Here is a 20741-nt window from a genome sequence, read left to right on the forward strand (position 1 = left end):
TGGCCTTTCTCTGCTCATGTACTTGTGTGTGTGTGCTCACTCTCTCTCTGTCTCTCTCTCTCTCTCTCTCTCTCTCTCTCTCTCTCTCTCTCTCAATCAATAGATCAATCAATCAATAGTGAAATCAAACTTATGAAACAGGGGTCCTAGAGTCAAAATATCTATAATTCGAGTGTTTGCTTTGCTACCTACTAACTGTTGGCTGTGAGCAGGCTTCTTACTGTCTTTGACTCTCACTTTCTTCATCTGATAGAAGAGTAGTAATGCCTGCTTCACAGGATTGTTGTGAAAAATAAATGACATAATGTGGTGGGAGCATTTAGGAAACTATAAATTGTTAAATGACTCGAAGCTGTTATTCATTACTGTCACTTTATCATAGCATTAGTCATGACAAACTTCAGGAATGAAGTGATATTTTAGAGTACATGGAAGTCTGGGCTTTGGTTGAGAAGAGCAGGGAGACTGTTTCTGTTTGGCTCATCATTTGAAGAAACATGTCCAGTGTGCCACATTCCCAGCTTGCTGTACTAAGAATCAGGCCTGGAGATGTTTCTTAGAATCAGGAACATGAGGACAGAGAAGCTGAACCCCAACAACAAGATGCTAGTCAGGACCCATGGTTTTGGTAAGAACAGAGGGTCTAGGCTGGAAGTGGGGGTTTTACTGGACAATACAGCACTTCTCAGACATCAGCCATCATCACAATTACTGGTAATACTTTAAAAATACATACTGCTGGATCACACTCGCATTGCTTCTGGTTCTGGAGGTATGAGATGAGGCCTCAAAATTCACAATTCAAACAAGTACCAGTGAGTCTGATGAATCTAGTCCAGGGACCACTCTTTGAGAACTGCATGGACAGCATAAGAATTACAGCTTCTCACCTCTAAAACCCTGATCTGATTCTCACAAGTTTAAAGGAAAAGGGAATTTCCCTTAAGCTAATTATGATTGTTGGATGGTTCCTAAAATGGACAGGAATCAGATTCATAAGTAGACTGGAACTAGAACAATTCTGGTCCCAACAGCACAAACCCTTTCATCATGATGCCTGGGCATCTCTGGTAGGATCTATTAGTTCCAAATGTTCTTCGTCTCTTGCTTCACCTGAATTAATATTCAGAATCCAATTGGCTTAGAGAACATGCCCACTCCTCAGCTACTAGATGATAGGGTACTTTGAATTACAGTTCCAAGACGGTGCATCATGGAAGGGACACAGCTGAAAGGGATATCAGGGTACTGTTTCCAAAGATGTTAATGTATGCTCATGTAGCCAAGAAACAACATTAATAATGAAAACAGTCCATGTCTTCTATCACAGTAGGAAAAGATCAATTAACAGAGGGCCTGGAATTCTAGGGAAGAGGAGTTTGCACTTGATCTAACCTGAGGACTCCTGTAGATTCTTAGAAAGTAGTTGATAGCTTCCTTACTGGAGGAAAGGAAGAAATGAAATAAAGTCTTCAGGAAAATTCTCTTAAGTACTCATGTTGGCACCCCCCACCCCATGCTTTATTTTCCTGACTCTGAGCTTCACGACCATTGCTTCCAGGTTTAAGTATGTCCTCAGGAACTATAGATCAGGAGCTTCTGTTTTCAAAGACACACTCATCTAACTTACAGCTTGAATCATGCTGTACAGTTCATTGGAATGGTTCCTTCTTCTAGATATTCTTAACTCTTTTAGTTTATTGGAAATATTTCAAGCATACAAGATAGTATTAAAAATAACATAACACTCAAGTGTCTATTTCCCAGTTAGCCAGATTTCTCTTTTTGAAATAATCCCATTGAATGTTGTAGAACTTTTAGCCATGGTCAGGTCTGGGGAGTAACCAGATCAGGAGATGGGCAGGCCATTGAGATGGAAGTAAGGCAAAGGGGCAAACCTCTGGGTTACTGCAGATATTCAGGGCATCAATGACAGAGTGGATAGACAAGGATGACTACTTATACTCTCAAATACTAAAAATAGTGAAGCAATGGATTCAACAATTTGGAAGACATTCATTTTAAAAGGATATTCTTCCTTAAGATACTTAGTCCTGGCTCAAATTGCCCTAACATGAACAAATACCTTTGAGCAGTTATAAACATTTGCTTCAAATATTTGTTAATCCTATGTAGGTTTCTAAACAGATAAGTAATCGTGTGGGAAGGTTTGATAAAACACCTTGGGAAGACTAGCCCTGTGGGTGCCTCTGAGTAGGTACCTATGTGTGCACTCATGACAGTTTGTAATCTTTGAGAAGTATAAGCTGTAACTACATAAAGTTAACGAGATGAGATTTTAATCTTCAAAATATTAGCAGTGACAACTCAGTCGGAAATGTTTAGGCTTCTGTCTTCTCTCCATTTTATAGCTGTGAATTTAATTACACAAAAATATAGTTCAACTCTTGGGTTTTAGACAAGTGAACTCTGAATAAAAGGAGGCCCCAAGGTTGTTACTTTTCATGTAAAGATCATCATTTCCTTTAGGTGTTCTTTTTACTTCTTTTGAAATAGGGGTTTCCCAGAATGGTGTTTACTTTTGCTGCTGCTTTTTCATTCTATTTCCATTCTAAGATATCATTACCTTTTGTCCCATCCATGTTACACCTTGAAAGTATCAATTTCAGATTACAGTAGCACCTTATGTAACTGGCATTTTTTTAAGAAATACAATTTCAAAGCAGGCTCCTATCAATGCCAAAATCACTTTATTTTTAATTTAGCCATTTCAGTAATTCACTTCAGTGAAATATGAACAAGGCATTGAGCCAGACACTATGCAAAGCATAAAGATAAACAGACTTGCTCCCTGTTCTCCAGGAGCTCACAGTCTTGGGGAAGAGCTAGCTCATCACTCTATTCTCTTGTGGGCCATAGTGTGACAAGTAACAAAAAAGAAGTGTAGAGATGTGCTGTGAAAGTGCCAAAGAAAGGGAGATTACTTCTGGTTTGATGGTCAGGAGAAACTTCCTGAAAGGAAAAATTTTGATGAAGAATGGGGAAAATCTGTCACTCTTCATTAAAATTGTTGGTGGGGACAGACATTCCAGGCAGAGAGAAACCATGAGCAGAACCCCTAGGGCAGGAGTGCATGGGCATTCCTGGGAGTCATAGATGTGTGATACAGAGCAGGAAGGAAAAGGGGACACGCTCTCATTTTCAGTGTGATAAATGCCACGGTCAGGAGGATGGACTTTGTTCTGGAGTCATGGGCGACCATTGTCTTACTCTAGGCTTTGGAATAGGGGAAATTACATGATTAGAGAAAAATTCAATTGACTTTAGCAAATGTATTGAGTGGCTGCAATGTGCCTGGCCCTCTACTTGAGATAATGGATGCAGAGAACCATTCTTGATGGTGCCCTCAGTGACCTTCAAGTCTAGTAGGAGACAGAAATACCAACAGATAATGTCAATAAAAAGTAGTATTTTGAGCTAAAATAGATGTATATACAAGAGGCTGTCGGAGCCCAGAGAAGGTTTTCTGGGGGCCAAGGGAGAGCTTAATCCCTGATATCAGTCTTGCAAGAAGAGTAAGAATTATTTGGATAAAGAGCAGAGGGAAGGATAGTCCAAAACCAAGACAACACAGAGAGCAAACTCACAGGGCACCCTGACATGCGATGTGTAAAGAGAGACAGCAGTGCCATTTTATTGGCTCATTCAGTGGGAGGCAGAGAGAGGTTGGGGAAAGAAAGAGGGAGACGAGGGGGTAGGGATGGTCCTTTGGAAACCTCATTCAGAGCAGAGGCAGGGAAGCCAGTGGACTACTACATGATCATATCCTACAGTAGTGTTATGTTTAGGAGGTACGGTCTGAACAGACATTCCACACTTTACGCATGACTCCCGAACAGGGCGATTCAAGTTCATACTTGAATAATGTATTCTTGCTATTAATAATACTGTATTCTCAATATTAAAACTTCCAAGAAACTTCCAGTGTCCTATTCCAGAAGGACCCTTCCCCATCTACAGAGTTCCATTCTACCACCTTGGTCCTTCACTCCCTGTTCTCTTCTCTGGTACACCAAAAGGTTTCATCCTCCCTTTCAGTGTTACTCTTTGGCTCTGTTTGGTTTTCTGCCCCCACCCCGCAGACTCACACATGGATTTTATCCTTTCTCTCCTCTGCAAACTGAACTTGATGGTGTGAAAGCAAGAGGGCTACGTGGTGATTTGGGTTGTGGTGAGGAACAGTGGGAGGTCCTGAACTCGAATATGTTAATAATGTGGGGTCCATAGCAGTAAGATATAAGATGATCGTGAAGAGTTAGAGATAGGGCAGTATGATGGCAGAGCAGACAAAAAAGTGAGATAACTTTTAGAAACATACTCACAGCCTGACGACTAACTAAATGTGGAATGAAGACAGAGAAAGGTAGGATTTTAATACTGTTTGGTAGTTTGGATCTAGAATAAATTACAGTCGTGCGATATTATTTGCAGTGACTAGGTTTACAAAAAGAGGGGCACATTTAAGAGATAGGATTAGAAGATGATAAATTTGACTTTGTATATGCTGAGCCTAGGGTGTCAGCAAGATATTCAAGTCATATTTAGCAAGCACAGTGCTTTAATTTGATGCAATATGCTAGCAGTCTCCAAACTTGTGTGATTAAAACAGCATTTATGGTCATTGGAAAACAACATACTATTGCCCTTTCTTTAAGATTGATTATACACTGGTAAGTCTTACAGCCACTAAACCCATCTAATTTAACTTCATTTCCAATGTCTCTCCCATTTATTTTCCAGAATACCTCTTAACATCATTTGGAATGTTATTTTCAGGAACACTGTCTTAAGAAATGCTCATTACAGCACTAAGGAGGTGTAATTAGGGGATGATCAAGATAGAAAGAATTTGTTGGGGGTGGTGGGGTTGTTTATTTGCATGGAAGTGAGAGTTGAAGCATTATGAACTGATGAATCACTCAGAGTGAATGGAGAGAGAAGGAAGATTGCAGAAAGAACCTCTATAAACACCATTTGATATGTGAAATGGCATGTGGAGAACATAATTTGGAAAGACAGCAAACTGTAATAGCAAAAGCATGGGTTTCAGAATTGACATGTGTGACAAGTGATCTAAGCTTGAATATTCAGTTTTATTACCTGAAAATAATGCCCACCTTGTTGGGTTGTGTCAAGATTTAAAATAGAAAATAGGTGAAGCATGTACCACACAGTTAGACACATAATCTACTCTCAATAAACACTATTAACTAATATTTTCATTTAAATCTTCTTGATGAGTTGAAGCAAAGCTTCTGTGATCACACTGCTCTATTAAAATCTGAACATGGAGCACTTACACAGAAGAGATCTCAGTTGTTGATGTTAATACTCTAATACAAGAAAGAAATCCCAGTTCAGACAAACCTGGGCCAGGAACAGCATGGTACAGGAATAGAATCTGCAGAAGCTAGGCAATGGAGGAAGACACCACAGGAATTACCTGAAGGCATCTGTGACTATGTTTCTTTAATCAGCTTTTCATGAAGAGATGCTGGAAGCTAATATCAGAACCTTAGTGAACAATCTGCTCTCCTTAAAAAATTTCTGAACTCAACCCACCCTGGGCGAATGGCTGTAGGTATCAATCTGGCATGAGGAGACATCCTCTGGCAATAGTAATTATCTGTCACCCTCAGGGTCAGTTGGGGGAGGCATCTGCAACAGAACACTGAGCTAATGAGATATACTTGTGTTTGAATATGTCACCATGTCACAAATGCAGGCTTTAATCATTTTCACTATTGGTCAGTTGGACATACAAGGCCGAAAGACATTCTGAGGTCAGAGCTAAAAGCAGATTAGCTTTTGTCTATCCCAGAAAAAAAAAAAAAAAAAGGCATTTACTGTGATTTTATCCTGATTAGCTCATTTCAAATTTCAAAGGGATGGTGACCAGAATTTGTTATTTTGCAGTCTTTTTCTGCAGGACTTCTGGACTGTAGCCCCTCAGGTCTCACATGGGTCTGAAAAGTTTGTTGTTCCAATTGGCCATTTAACATGACTGGCCATTGTTTTTTTATTTTTTTAATGTTTATTTATTTTTGGGAAAGAGAGACAGAGTGTGAGTGGGGCAGGGGCAGAGAGAGAGGGAGACACAGAATCCAAAGGAGACTCCAGGGTCTGAGCTGTCAGCACAGAGCCCAATGCAGGGTCCAAACCCATGAACCATGAGATCATGACCTGAGCCAAAGTCAGAAGCTTAACTGACTGAACCACCCAGGCGCCCCTGGCTGGCCAATGTTCTTGATCAAGAAGTCATCCCCCCTGGGACGCCTAGGTGACTCAGTCTGTTAAGCATCTGACTCTTGATTTCAGCTCAGATCGTGATCTCACAGTTCGTGAGTTGGAGCCCAGTGACAGGTTCTGTGCACTGACCCCTCAGGACCCTGCTTGGGATTTTCTCTCTCCCTCTCTCTCTGCCCCATCCTCACTTGTACTCTCTCTGTCTCTCTCAAAATAAATATACTTTAAGAAAAAGTCATCTCTCAGCACCCAAGATAAATAGAGGAGATTGCTGAAAAGAAGGTGAGCGAGTCTTTGAGGAAAGGTGTAAGGCATCGGGATTGTTCAGATCCTTGGGAAAGGAAAGAGGCAGGGTGACAGCTGGTTTATGTGTGTGAACACACAAGGGTATTGTGGCAGATGTTCGTTAGTTGCTCTCTGCATGAAGATAGGCTAAAATATCAGTGAAATATACCCTAGGAGTTCATAGAGTCTCCCTCAGGGGAGTACTTGCAGGGAAAATGAACAGTTGTGTACCTGATTTGTTTATATGGTCATTTGCCTAAAAATCACAAGACTTGGGCAGAATGAATACATGTAACGCAGTGCTGCTTGTAATATGGTCCAAAATTGGCAGCATCAGCATTACCTGAATGTGGCATCGTCTAGAATTGTCAATTCTCAGGTCATATCCTAGGCATGCAGAAAACAGAATGTCCAGGCAATTTGTTTCTAAGTGTTTTCTAAGTAATTCTTACATACTGAAGTTTAAGAAGCACTCTTCTAGGCGTGTATTCGATGTGCCAGTCATTTCCACTTCCATTCACTCACTCCACTAGCCTGGTTTCCATGTCTTTCTACCCTTGGTTTCTGGTTCTCTTATCCTGATGGTACCCGATTAGACCATCTGGTTGTATGTGAGAGATAAGTTTTGTAATTTTTATCCTGAGCATAAATCAGAATTCTACTTACGGAAAGCAACTTTGTAGAGGCAATAACAATACTGATTTTTAGCCTGGTGATTTGGTTAGCAGCAAGAAGACCATGGTTTTAACTTCTGAGGAATTACCCTTCATTCCCAGGGTAACAGTGGTATAAATTAAGGGATTAAAAAAAAAAAGGAGAAAAACACTTACATGGGCTGTAAGTTGCTCCTGGGAAGCTTTCACTTCAGCTTGTAATTTCTCAATGCACTGAAAAGGAGACACGTTTAGAAACAAAATGTATAACTCTTCGTCTAATATAAAGTATTTCAGATATATGCCAGTTCTCAAATCCTGTGAATGGCAGCGCTGTCTCAGCTAGGTGCTTTGGAAATCATCATTGAGAAATCCTCGCTCCCATCCCTATCTCACTTTGATTCTATGAAGAGCCCACCAACAAAGAACACAAATATGTTAAGACTTAGGAAATGAGTAGGAAAATAATGTTTCCTTGATGTACAGAAGGTAATGCCAACCTGTCTTATAACATATATACATACATATATATATATATATATATATATATATATATATATATATATATAGTATCAGATGGGTCTGATACTGTCTTTGTAACATATACATATGTTTTTATGTGAATATATATAGAGATAGATAGATAGATAGATAGATAGATAGATAGATAGATAGATAGATATCTCAAAGGTAGTTACAAACCCATTTGAGTTGACCAAGAAAAAAATTTATGTAAATGCCCAGAGATTCAGAGATTAATAACTTTTTATAAAATAATTGATTAAAGCATATGCCAAATTTTTGATCCACTCATTTTACTACACTGAAAGAAACTATTCCTTGACTAAGTTCAACCTTAAAAACGAGGAGACATTTGGGGCACCTGGGTGGCTCAGTCAGTTAAGCGTCCGACTTTGGCTCAGGTCATGATTTCCTGTTTGTGGGTTCGAGCCCCCTGTCAGGCTCTGTGCTGAGCGCTAGGAGCTTGGAGCCTGCTTTGGGTTCTGTGTCTCCCTCTCTCTGCCTCTCTCCGCTCACCCTCTGTCTCTCTCTGTCTCTCAAAAATAAATAAACATTGAAATATTTTTTTTAATGAGGAGACATTTGCATAGTTAATACCACTTACAAAAGAAATAGCGTATTCATATAATATGATTCAAAGGATACATATCAAACAAACTTTTAAGATGCTACTAACAAAATTAATTATTATACGTGAATATTCATCAGGGAGTAGTTCTATTTAGCCGACACAAAGATTATTTACCATCTTGAACTGAAATTTGAATTTCCAACCTAGCCAGAAATGACTGCAGAATTGTCATTTCATAGAAGTTTACGGGGCGCCTGGGTGGCGCAGTCGGTTAAGCGTCCGACTTCAGCCAGGTCACGATCTCGCGGTCCGTGAGTTCGAGCCCCGCGTCTGGCTCTGGGCTGATGGCTCAGAGCCTGGAGCCTGTTTCCGATTCTGTGTCTCCCTCTCTCTGCTCCTCCCCCGTTCATGCTCTGTCTCTCTCTGTCCCAAAAATAAATAAAACGTTGAAAAAAAAAATTAAAAAAAAAAAATAGAAGTTTAGGTAACTTTTTGAGATAGACATTATTTTTTTCTTCTCCAACCTACCTGGTCTTTTGCAAGAACCATTTTTTCGTATGGCTCACCACTGTCTTCCTTATGATCCAGAGCCCCTAGTTTTTCCTCCAGCCAGGAAACTTGCTCAAGCAGTTTTGATTTTGTTCCTTCAGAGGCTGCAAGCTAAAGACATTTCTTGTAAGGGCATGTAAGTCCAGTGATTTTTTAAAGCTCCTTTCAAAAGTCTAATTGATACATGAATTACCTGCCACCAATACCTATTAAACATGAAAATGGCTTCTGGAATATTCCTCATAGCTGAAAAAGATTAGTATAGAGAGAAAATGAAATAATGTTGACTTTATATTTAGTAATAGAGATCTTTCTGGGCAAGAGATGAGACTACATAATTACAACAGGCAGAGAGATTTCTAATGCAACAACCTCAATGTTCACCCTTTTATGTTTCAAGAATGTACTTTGTTTTTACATGTGAAATCTGTACTGTTTTTAAGATCTGATTGGAGGTAGATCTAGGCTAAACCATCACTAGAAAATGTCTAAGGATGATGAGCTTTGTTTTACTGTTTGTAGATTCCTCTTGAGGAAAAATTCCCTTGGAGAGCCCCTGGACTAGCATTTCCTTTCATTCAGACAGCTTATTGTGCATTTTTTCTACAGCTCAGCAACAATTCTGAGAGTCTCTGGAAAGGGACACACACCTTGTATTCATTCCAGTTCCCAGTGTGTCCTTGGAGGCATGAATTACCTTTAAGTATCTCTTTCATACTATTCCAAAAATTCTTGTGAAGCATGCTGTCTCATCTTGAAAAGCGCAGTAAGTTTTTAAAGATATTTACCAAATGGGGAAGCCTAAAGAAGTTGCTCCATCACGGAAATAAAGTGGGAACGTCATATATAAAGTGGCATTGATCCACACAATCATTCACTTGCAATTATTTGTTCAGTTGGTGCTTCGCAGCCATTCTGTTATGTTCTGGAGATTATAAAAGCACAATGTGAGAGCCAGAGGGAACACATATGTCATGAACTGTTGGCTGTGCCTCTCAGCTCTCAGTGACCTTGGAGACCTGTTGGGCTCCTCATGGACAGTGACAAATTTCAACCGAGTACATGATAGCTTGGAGATGTAGCCTGGTTGTTCCAGGCACCCTTCTATTTTATTACACAGTACAGAGTGTAATGGCTAAACACTATGTGATTGAGGCAAGTTTCTCAGTTTCTACGGGCTTGATTTTCCAATCTCTAAATGGGAACGGGGATGAAAAGAATAGTACTTAACTCACAGGTTTGTTTTGAGGATTATATGAGTTTATGTAGAGTAATGCTTGAAATATTTCCTGTACTTAGTAGCTATTATTATTATTATTATTATTATTATTATTATTTCTTCTACCTCCTCTAGATTACAGTATTGATAAAAGTCTTATTCAAATATTTATCAAACTGTAAAACACAGTGTCTGAAGACATCACAGCACCTTTGAGCTGGTTACCCTAAACTCAAACTGTATTCGGTTCACTTCCTACAGCCACTCTAGTGTTTAGGGAAAAGACCTCTCTACATCTGGCATTTTCTTTCTCTCAAATACAGCCTTTCTCAGATTGGTCAATTTTGTTCCCATATTCTACCTGACTTATAACTCATCCAGTTCCCATCTGGTTGTCTTTCTTTTATATCTGCCTTCTATTATTTTCAAGCTTTTATTCATTCATTCAACACTCATTTATTCACTCATTTGTTATAGAAATATGTTGGGTATCTATTAAAAGTAAGCCTTCAAAGGTAAAAAATGAGAGTGACATTGCTTATATGCTCAAAAAGCTTACACTTTACCCAGAAAGGCAGAGAATTTTAAAACTATTATGTAATATGAAAGTATGCAGTTGAATAATAGTAATGACCCTAACAATTTACTGGGTATTTACTATACACCAAGCCTTCTGCAGAACCTTTTGTTTTCATTATTATTTGTGTATCTGAATTAATCTTCATTCCCCTTTTTCAGATAAAGGAATTCACTAAGTTTAGTAAAGTTGTGTAACTTGCCCAAGCACATAGCGAGTTATGTGTTACAACCCAGGTTTTCACTAGTGGACACTGGGTCTGATTCCCTAAAGCCCAAATTTGACCCCAGCTCTCGAAGTGGGACCTGAGAATCATGAAAATCCCATCCTGTTTTCTGCTGATTGGTTCAAGAATCAAAGTCTTAAACAGTCAGAGTCTGGCTTTTCTTTGGCCACAGTTAATAAATGCGGATATGTGATCCAGTCGTACTGCTCAGCAGGAATTTTGATGATTTGGGGAAGCATTCTCTCTCACCTACCAGATATGAATGCTGATGTAGCCATCCTACAAACATCCAGGAAACCCGTATATAATGAAGCTACACTCTGAATGGAAGAGTGACCAACATTATTGAAATACTGTATCAACAAATCTTGAAGCACATCCTACCTTGGACTCACACATAGTGAGCTAATAAGTTTCCTTATTATCTAGAAATTGAATTTTCTGTTACTTACTACCATAAGCATTCTACTGATATACTGTCACATTCCAAAGCCCCATGCTCTTGACCACAAATAAGTAAATTCTATGGAAAAACAGCAGTAATTAACATTTATTTGGTAGTTACACCATACCACTCATTCTGGGTGCTGTCTGTACACAAGCTACCTTAGTCCAATGCTCAAAACTCTATAAGGAGTTTGGTTTATATTTTTTATTAATTATAACCATTTTAAAGAATAAGAAACTAGATGCTTTTAGGAGTGAATTAGCTTGCCCATAGCTAATAAGAAGAGGTTGGTTTTGGATCTTCAATGGCCTGCCTCCAACTCTGGGTCTTACATTATTTCCAACCCTAATTCTAAGGCTGCCTATAAAGATGAGGCCTGTGGTTTTTCCCTCCAATAACTACACGGCCTTCAGCATTATTTCTCACATGTTTACCTATTTACCTGAAAGAAAATTTTTGTCTTTTTTTCCTAAAACTCAAGAATTCTGTCCTAACATCTTGCTTCCTTTTTATATAGACATCAACCCCATCTCTTTCTTGCCCTCTTATAAAAGGTCTTTGTCTCAATATCCCTTTGATTCAGATATATTTACCTCAGGCTTAGCTTTCCTCTAAGAAATCTTGACTTGGAGTCAGGGATCTATGTGTTAGTCTCAATTCTACAACTCACGGACACTAGGACCTTGGTACCCATAATAGGATTTTATATGCTATGTTGCTATGTTTTTACAGAGTATTTCTCCAGTCATATGTGTTCAAACTGGACTGTAAATTCCCCAGAAGGAGGAATGGAGAATTGTGTCAAAACATACAAGACACACTCAAACTGGTCTGGAGCAATCTTTGCTAAGATCATTCCACTTATTAATTTTATAAACTTAAATCTCACATGTATGTATCATCACCTCACAGCAGCCTGATACAGGGATCGTATTCTTTCTTCCATATATGGATACATTAGGGGCAAGATCTAGTCATTTCTTGTTGCATTCTATTTTACAATGATGAAACTATTCATTTGCATAAGGTGATACTGAGTCTCCTTTGAAAATAACCCATCAAATAGGACTCATAATCCAAAAGGGTAGAAGAGAAAAGAGATGAGAAGAAAATAAAATAAAATGAAAATTATACATCAGAGTTTTTTTTTTATTATTCTATTTTAGCACCATCTGAAAGATTGTGCTCTATTGCTAAATCACAAGATGTTAGTTGCCATTTTTTTCACTCCATTGTTTTGATGGATGTTTTAGGACTTTTTAATATCTAATTTTCAATTCAGGAAGGCTTTAAGAATGCTGTCTAAATCCAAATTCAAATTATGAGATGAAAAAAAAAGGCATCAAAATAAAAGGAAATCCAAGTTAGCCTGAAAAATACCATAATTGAATTTTAAAACTCTGGGGACCTTGGTCATTGCTTCTTCTTCTTGTTTTTTTTTTTTTTTTTTTTTTTCTTTTTTTTCTTTTTTCATAAGAATGGCTTGGTTTTATAGAGTAAAACCTTGTTTGGGGACGGATAGAAAAAAAGTTTAGCCCAACTTAGTATCTACTCACAAAAAGAGATTAGAAATACTGGACATCTGTTCTTGAAATGACTAATCTTCATATATCCTAACTAGCCACTTTTTAAAACAATTTTTTTTCAGTGTTTATTTATTTTTGAGTGACAGAGAGAGACAGAGTGTGAGTAGGGAAGGGGCAAAGAGAGAGGGAGACACAGAATCCAAAGCATCCTCCAGGCTCTGAGCTGTCAGCACAGAGCCCGACGTGGGGCTTGAATCCATGAACCGTGAGATCATGACCTGGGCTGAAGTCGGACGTCCAACCGATTGAACCACCCAGGTGCCCCCTCGTTAGCCACTTTTGCTGGAACATAGGTTCACAGGATGCTGGGAGGCTCATTTTCTACCTCTGACTCTTTTTGTCAAGCAGATCCCCTTCTCTTCTACCAATAGTGTCAAAAAGTTTAGGGGCGCCTGGGTGGCGCAGTCGGTTAAGCGTCCGACTTCAGCCAGGTCACGATCTCGCGGTCCGTGAGTTCGAGCCCCGCGTCGGGCTCTGGGCTGATGGCTCGGAGCCTGGAGCCTGTTTCCGATTCTGTGTCTCCCTCTCTCTCTGCCCCTCCCCCGTTCATGCTCTGTCTCTCTCTGTCCCAAAAATAAATAAATGTTGAAAAAAATTAAAAAAAAAAAAGTTTGGAGGGCAGGAAGGACTTAAAAAGTATGAACAACAACATATCTTCAAGGCTGTGTAAATCCACTAAAAAAAAAATTCAACTTTCAATATTTACCCCAAAGTTAAATAAAAAATCATTATAAAAGTATTGTAATATAGCTAAAAGTGAAAGAAAGGTAAAATTTTATCCATGGTACAGTTTACTGATGGAGTCAAGAAAGGGTACTGATATATTTTAGAATTGTATTCAAGATTGCGATTAAAGCAAAATGACTTGGACTTCACAGAAGATGGCAGGGTGATCCTTCCATGTAAATAACTACTAAGCTGGCAAGACCTGTCAGAGCCAATCAGTTCAGAACTCTGGAGTCTAGTGGGACACCTGCATCCAGGAAAATACTGGAGGAAGAAAGAGACTGGCATTGAAAGAAATCTCTGTCAGGTCACTGGCTAACTGCAGAGATAATGGCACAGGAGACTTTGGTGACCACATGTGAAAAGAAATATAATCTTTGGAAAATTAATTAGGAAAACTAAGTAAACATACAGCTGCAGTCTTCAACAAGCAACAATGGCAATTCTTAGAGAGGAGTGGGTGGAGAATCTGATTTCTAGAGTTACCACATTACAATACTTGTCTAGTTCTCAATGAAAAATTACAAACCTCACATAGTTAAGTATGGTGCATTTATTTAAAAATGACTAAAACTGTACCTGAAGAAACTCAGACATTGAAATTTTGGACTTACTGGACAAGTATTTTAATCGTTTTAATGTTCATTTTATTTTTTGAGAGAGAGACAGAGCATGAGTGGGGGAAGGATAGAGAGAGAGGGAGAGACAGGATCCAAAATAGGCTCCAGGCTCTAAACTGTCAGCACAGAACCCAACATGGGGCTTGAATCCATAGTCTGCGAGATCATGACATGAGCTGAAGTCGGACCCTCAACAAACTGAGCCACCCAGGTGCCCCTGCTCAAATATTTTAAATTAACTGTGTTAAATATGCTCAAACAGCTGAAAGAAAAAATGAGGAGAAAAAGTAAAGAAAATCAGAAGAGTGATGTATGAGCAGATAGAAGATATGAATAAAAGGGATAGAAATTATAAAAAGAAACTAATTAGAAATTCTGAAGTTGAAAAGAAAAATAGTTAAAATGAAAAATTCTCTAGAAGAGTTTAACAGGAGATAGAAGCGGCAGATGATAGAATCAATAAACTTGAAGGTAGACCAACTGAAATTTCCCAGTCTGTGGAGCAGGAAAAGAAAAGTAGGAAGATAAATGAACAGATCTAAGGGACCTGTGGGATACTACCAGGCACATTAACATACACATTATAGGAGCAAATAAATTAAAAAGATACAAAATAAAGTGAATCAAAATGGTATAAAAGGGGGGCATCCGGGTGGCTCAGTCAGTTGAGTGTATGACTTCATTTCAGGTCATGATCTCGCAGTTCATGAGTTCAAGCCCGGCATTGGGCACACGGCCTTCAGTGCAGAGCATGCTTTGGATCCTCTGTTCCCCCCCACCACCTCCCCTACTTACACTGTCTCAAAAATGAACATTTAAAAACAAAAAACAACAACCAAAAAAATGATATACTAGGAAAAATCAAACACAGAAGAAGGCATCATTGGAGTAATTAAGAGTAAGAAAGAAGTAAGATATATAGAAAACAAATAGTAAAGTGGCAGAAGTGCATCCTTCATTATCGGTAGTACTTTAAAAGTAAATGGGTTACAAGGGATACAGGAGTACTGATGCATAGGGGCACTTGTACCCCAATGTTTATAACAGCACTCTCAACAATAGCCAAATTATGGAAAGAGCCTAAATGTCCATCAACTGATGAATGGATAAAGAAATTGTGGTTTATATACACAATGGAGTACTACGTGGCAATGAGAAAGAATGAAATATGGCCCTTTGTAGCAACATGGATGGAACTGGAGAGTGTAATGCTAAGTGACATAAGTCATACAGAGAAAGACAGATACCATATGGTTTCACTCTTATGTGGATCCTGAGAAACTTAACAGAAACCCATGGGGGAGGGGAAGGAAAAAAAAAAGAGGTTAGAGTGGGAGAGAGCCAAAGCATAAGAGACTGTTAAAAACTGAGAACAAACTGAGGGTTGATGGGGGGTGGGAGGGAGGGGAGGGTGGGTGATGGGTATTGAGGAGGGCACCTTTTGGGATGAGCACTGGGTGTTGTATGGAAACCAATTTGACAATAAACTTCATATATTGAAAAAAAAAATAAAAGTAAATGGGTTAGACCCACCAATTAAAAGAGATTTGTGGAATGGATAATAAACATGATCCATCTATACAGTGCTTACAAGAGACTAACTTCAGACTTGAAGAAACAAATAGGTTCTAAGTGCAAGGATGAAAAAAGATATTCCATGCAGATAGTAGCCAGAAGAGAGCTGGGGTGGCAGACAAAATAAATGCTGAATCAAAATTATTACCAAATGCAAGGAAGGGTATTGTATATTGGTAAGTGCCACTTAATCAAAATTATATACATACATTCACCAAACAGCAGATCTCCCAAATATATGAAAAAAAACATTAACAAAATTTAAGGGAAAATATTAGTAATAAACAGTAATAGAGTAGTTCAAGACTTCACTACCCCACTTTTAATAATGGATAGAATGTCTAGACAGAAGATCTAAGGAAATCAAATTGAACAACACTAGAATCTAAGTAGACCTAATAGACATATACACGAGAATTCACCCAACAACAGCAGAATACACATTCTTCCCAAGTGCAAATGGAACATTCTCTGGGATAGACCACATTTGGACCATAAAATAATTCACAGTACATTTAAAAGGATTCAAATTATACAAAGTACCTTCTCCAACTAGAATGGAATGAAGGTAGAAATCACTAACAAGAGGAAAACTGGAAACCTTGAAAATGAAAGGAAATAAACAACACATTCTTAAAGAATAAACAGGTCAAAGAAGAAATCAAAAGACGAATTAGAAAATACTTAGAGACCAATGAAAAGAAAAGCACAACATACCAAAACTTGGGGGATGCAGCAAAGTCAGTACCAGAGGGAAATGTATAGCTGAAAACAGCTGCATTAAAACAAAACAAAACAAAAAAAAAAAAAAACACATCCAATCACCAAATTAACTTCACACCTGAAAGAAAAAGAGCAGACCAAACCCAAAGCCAGTAGAAGGAGCAAATGATAAAGACTAAGAAGAGATAAACAAAACAGAGAATTGAAAAATAATAGAATTGATGAAACCAAAAGTTCGTTCTTGGAAATGATCCACAAAGTTGACAAATCTTTACGTATATTGACTTTTTTAAAAAGAGAGAAAAGGCAAAAATAACTAAAAAGAGAAGTAAAAGTAGGGACATCTCTACCAACCTTACAGAAATTTAAAAGTTTAGGAGAACGTACTGTGAACAGTTGGATGCCAACAAATTAGATTATCTAGATGAAATGGGAAAATTCTTAAAAAGACACAAATTAGCAAAACTGAGTCAAGAAAGAGTGGGAAATCTCAACTGATGAACAAGAGAGTGAATCATTCTAACAAATATAAGGAAGAACTTATTGAGAAAATGCAGGAATGAATACAGCTTGTTGCACAACCACAGTTCACCTGTAGAGTTTTAGCCCAGTGGAAATTTTCAAGATGTCATACGTTTCATTTCCTTCCTTTTTTGTTATTGATATGTGACTTTATAAATCTGCTTTTGTAATTTTGGTTAATAATTGTGTGGGAAAACATGGAAATGTTTCCTAATTCCAAAAAAGAAAAGAAAAGAAAAGAAAGAAAAGGAAAAAGTTCAAGAGCATGGCATTGTTCAGTGCAAGTCAAAACTGCAATGAGATTCCACTTCAAAGCCGCTGTGATGGCTATAATTTAAAAAACGGAAAATGGAAAGTACTGGTGAAGATGTGGGGAAACAGGGACCTTGTACATTGCTTTTGGGAACATAAGATAGTCCAGCTGTGGTGGGAACCCGTTTGGTGGTTTACCAAAAAGTTAGAGAATTACCAATATGACCTAACAATTACACTTCTAGATACGCACCTGAGAGAAGTGGGAGCATCCATCTACCCATAAACTTGTATACAAATGCTTTACAGCAACATCATTCATACTAGCTTAATGATGGAAACCAAATGTCCATTAACAGATGAAGGAATAGAGAAACTGGGTTGTAGACATATAACGAATATTATTCAGTCATAAAAGAAATGAGGGGGCGCCTGGGTGGCGCAGTCAGTTAAGCGTCCGACTTCAGCCCGGTCACGATCTCGCGGTCCGTGAGTTCGAGCCCCGCGTCGGGCTCTGGGCTGACGGCTGGGAGCCTGGAGCCTGTTTCCGACTCTGTGTCTCCCTCTCTCTCTGCCCCTCCCCCGTTCATGCTCTGTCTCTCTCTGTCCCAAAAATAAATAAACGTTGAAAAAAAAAATTAAAAAAAAAAAAAAAGAAAGAAATGAGGTACTGATACTTGCTATACCTTGGATGAACTGCACAAGCATTAGGCTAGATGAGAGAGGCCAGACACAAAAGGTCACCTACTGTATGATCCTTTTCATACAAAATATCAAGAATATCCATATCCTTAGAGGTATATCCTTAGAGACAGAATGGAAATTTATGGTTGCTAGGGGATAGGATGAGGGTTTGTGGGGAGCAGTTATTTAAAAGGTACATAGTGTTCTGGGGTGAAGAAAAAGTGTTGAGATTTGAGAGAGGTAGTGTTTGCACAATATTATGAATACGTTAAATGCCACTGAATTGCATCCTTCAAAACGGTTAATTGGATGTTATCTGATTTTCACAAAATTAAATGACTTTCTAGTTAGCTCTCAGTGGTCAAGAAAATTATTAGCATTATGTCATTTCCTTGAACGCTATTAGAAAAAATTAACAAAATTGGATTGACCGTTTTCATTTTAAAGTAGTGAACATAAACCTCGGTGTTGAGTACCCCTCCCCTGAAATCAAAATATCATTCTATTTTTCTTTTAGTAAATTTTCTTTCCTCTTTTCCGAGATAGTATGATTCTCTATGCTTTCCTCAAATATCATTTCTTACTTTCTCTCTCTTCAAAATTCCACTCTCCCCCCTCACCCCAAATGGCTTCCTCATCAATAATTTACTGAAGAACTAGAAGCTGCCAGATGGCGACTTCCTCACCTTCCCACCAGCCTTACTCTATGAACCTTACTGCAGCAGGCACTGCTAATCTGTTTCCCGACAGTTGTTTACCCATTTATCCCCTGCTACCAGGCACCCAATTTGGATTAGCTAGCAGCCATGTGTTTAGGGAAGCTTGGCCTTGTCCAGCTCCAGGGAATGAATCACAATTAAACTAAACCAGCCATATTGGTCTCATTCCCAGGTATGAAAGATTATTTTAAGCATGAGCCTGCCATCCAGGAGAGGCCCTTGGAGCCCCAGGAAAAGGGTTTTACCAGATTTTTTCAAAGACCCATGGGAGGAAGTATGTCTCTTTTTTTCAGTATCTTTTAACTGCATTTAATTCTTGAATTAGGACACAGTTAACACTGAGGATGATGGGGCAAAGGGTAGCACCCCTGTTCTTGGTGACTTTCTTGAGCCACTGAATTAACCAATTTGGAACTGTTCTACCTCAAAACCTATGTTTTGCACATAAACTTATGTTCTGCACAGCTCTTCTGCGCTGGCCTTATTATAAGACTTTAACTGGGAAAAGCATCCTTATTAAACAAATGGAGAAGATATTCTTTTGTCAAAGCCCAGCCCTTTCACTTGGCTTTGAAGCCCATCTTCTATATCACAAAGCCTTGACCCCTGTAATTTCTGAACTGCGCACCCCCCCCATTCATTTCTGCATTATCTATCTCACCCTTTCTGGTCGACCCTTTTTAGCATATAAACATGTTAATAGTAATTCTCGTGAACAAAAGATGTCCATTGATAGCTTAAAAGAATGACTTTTCTTAAAATAGTTGCCTACCTACCCTGTTGTCACTTTCTTAGAATCTTCCAACGATTTTTGTAAGGAAAAAAAAAAACTATTGGCTTATATAACTGGGGACACAGAAGTAGATTTTTGTTTCACTCACAACTAGATCCACAAACTCAGATGAGGTAATCATACTCTGTCTCTTTTTACCTCTGTATCTTGGTGCTGTGCCTTTATGTTGGTCTCATTATTTCCCAGTGCAGACAATCTTTCTTCACACAGTGGGAAGAAATGTTACCTAAAGCCTTCCAGGTTCATGACCTCAATAGTAAGACAATTTTTCCTCTAGTAACAGACTGAAAAAGGACTCTGTTTAGCCCATCTTAGTTCATGTGACCTCCCCTGGGTCAGTCTTTATGGCCAGGAAAATGGAGTGCCATAATTGATTAGAACGTAGGTCATGTGCTTAATGATCATTTCCTGTAGGTAAGAATACTATGATTGACAACCACAGAATTATTGTAAGATTGGAGCCAGGAAAAACATTTCTCCAGAAAAGGTAGACATAAAAACAGAGGCCAGTTAGAGTCCATGCTGTAGGTGTTAGGTAAGCACAATTATACCATTATGCTCAGAAGCATATGCATTTCCCAGAATGTACCTGCATAATATGATGCATCTGTTCTACATGAATCCTAAAATGCACTCACCTTTCCACCAAAAGGAGATAACCCAGAGTCATTTCAAGTTACTTAATTTGTTCCACATTTAGATCTCCAAATTATGTGCATTTTTCCCTCAATCGCATGCAGATGAGACACATCATAATATGATACCTAAAGATTAAATAAAAAACATACCCTCCCTAAAAACAGGGTGTTTACAATATAATTCTCCTTTTTAAAAAAATGGAAAAGGAGAAACGACGTCCAGTTGTCACTGGCCACTGCAAACACCACCTTGTACTGGCTAGAGGTAACAAGGCCTGTCCTGGCCGTGCAGTGAGTGAACGTTTCTGATGTGTTTGTGTCTGCTTCTGACCCCTGGGAATGTTCATTGTCCTTTTCTTCCGTGACCACAATCAAGAAAACATCTAAAGGATGTTGCTTTGGTGGGGAGTGGTACTGAGTGTGTGTTTCGAATATGTCACCAAATTCCTGTATTTGTCAGAACCTTTTTGGTCATGTTACAGAAACCCAATGCAAATTGGCTTAAAAAGAGAACTAATTGGTTTTTTAACTAGAAAGTAGAGGCACTTCTTGAGTCTTACGGTAGATTCTCAGAATTCTCTCACTT

At 38.6% G+C, this 20741-nt stretch overlaps 1 protein-coding gene across 1 annotated transcript in view; it reads right to left on the reverse strand.

The window, feature by feature from the left end:
- CCDC192 (coiled-coil domain containing 192) overlaps nt 1-20741 on the reverse strand; it is a 219107-nt gene that overhangs the window by 150268 nt on the left and 48098 nt on the right. Inside the window, 2 exon segments of the mRNA XM_086705004.1 lie at nt 7383-7439; nt 8827-8958. Coding sequence (XP_086561130.1) covers nt 7383-7439; nt 8827-8958 — 189 coding nt within the window.

Source organism: Puma concolor, chromosome A1 (assembly GCF_028749965.1).
Source record: "Puma concolor isolate L17-30 chromosome A1, mPumCon1.1.hap2, whole genome shotgun sequence".
Classification (NCBI taxonomy): Eukaryota; Metazoa; Chordata; class Mammalia; order Carnivora; family Felidae; genus Puma; species Puma concolor.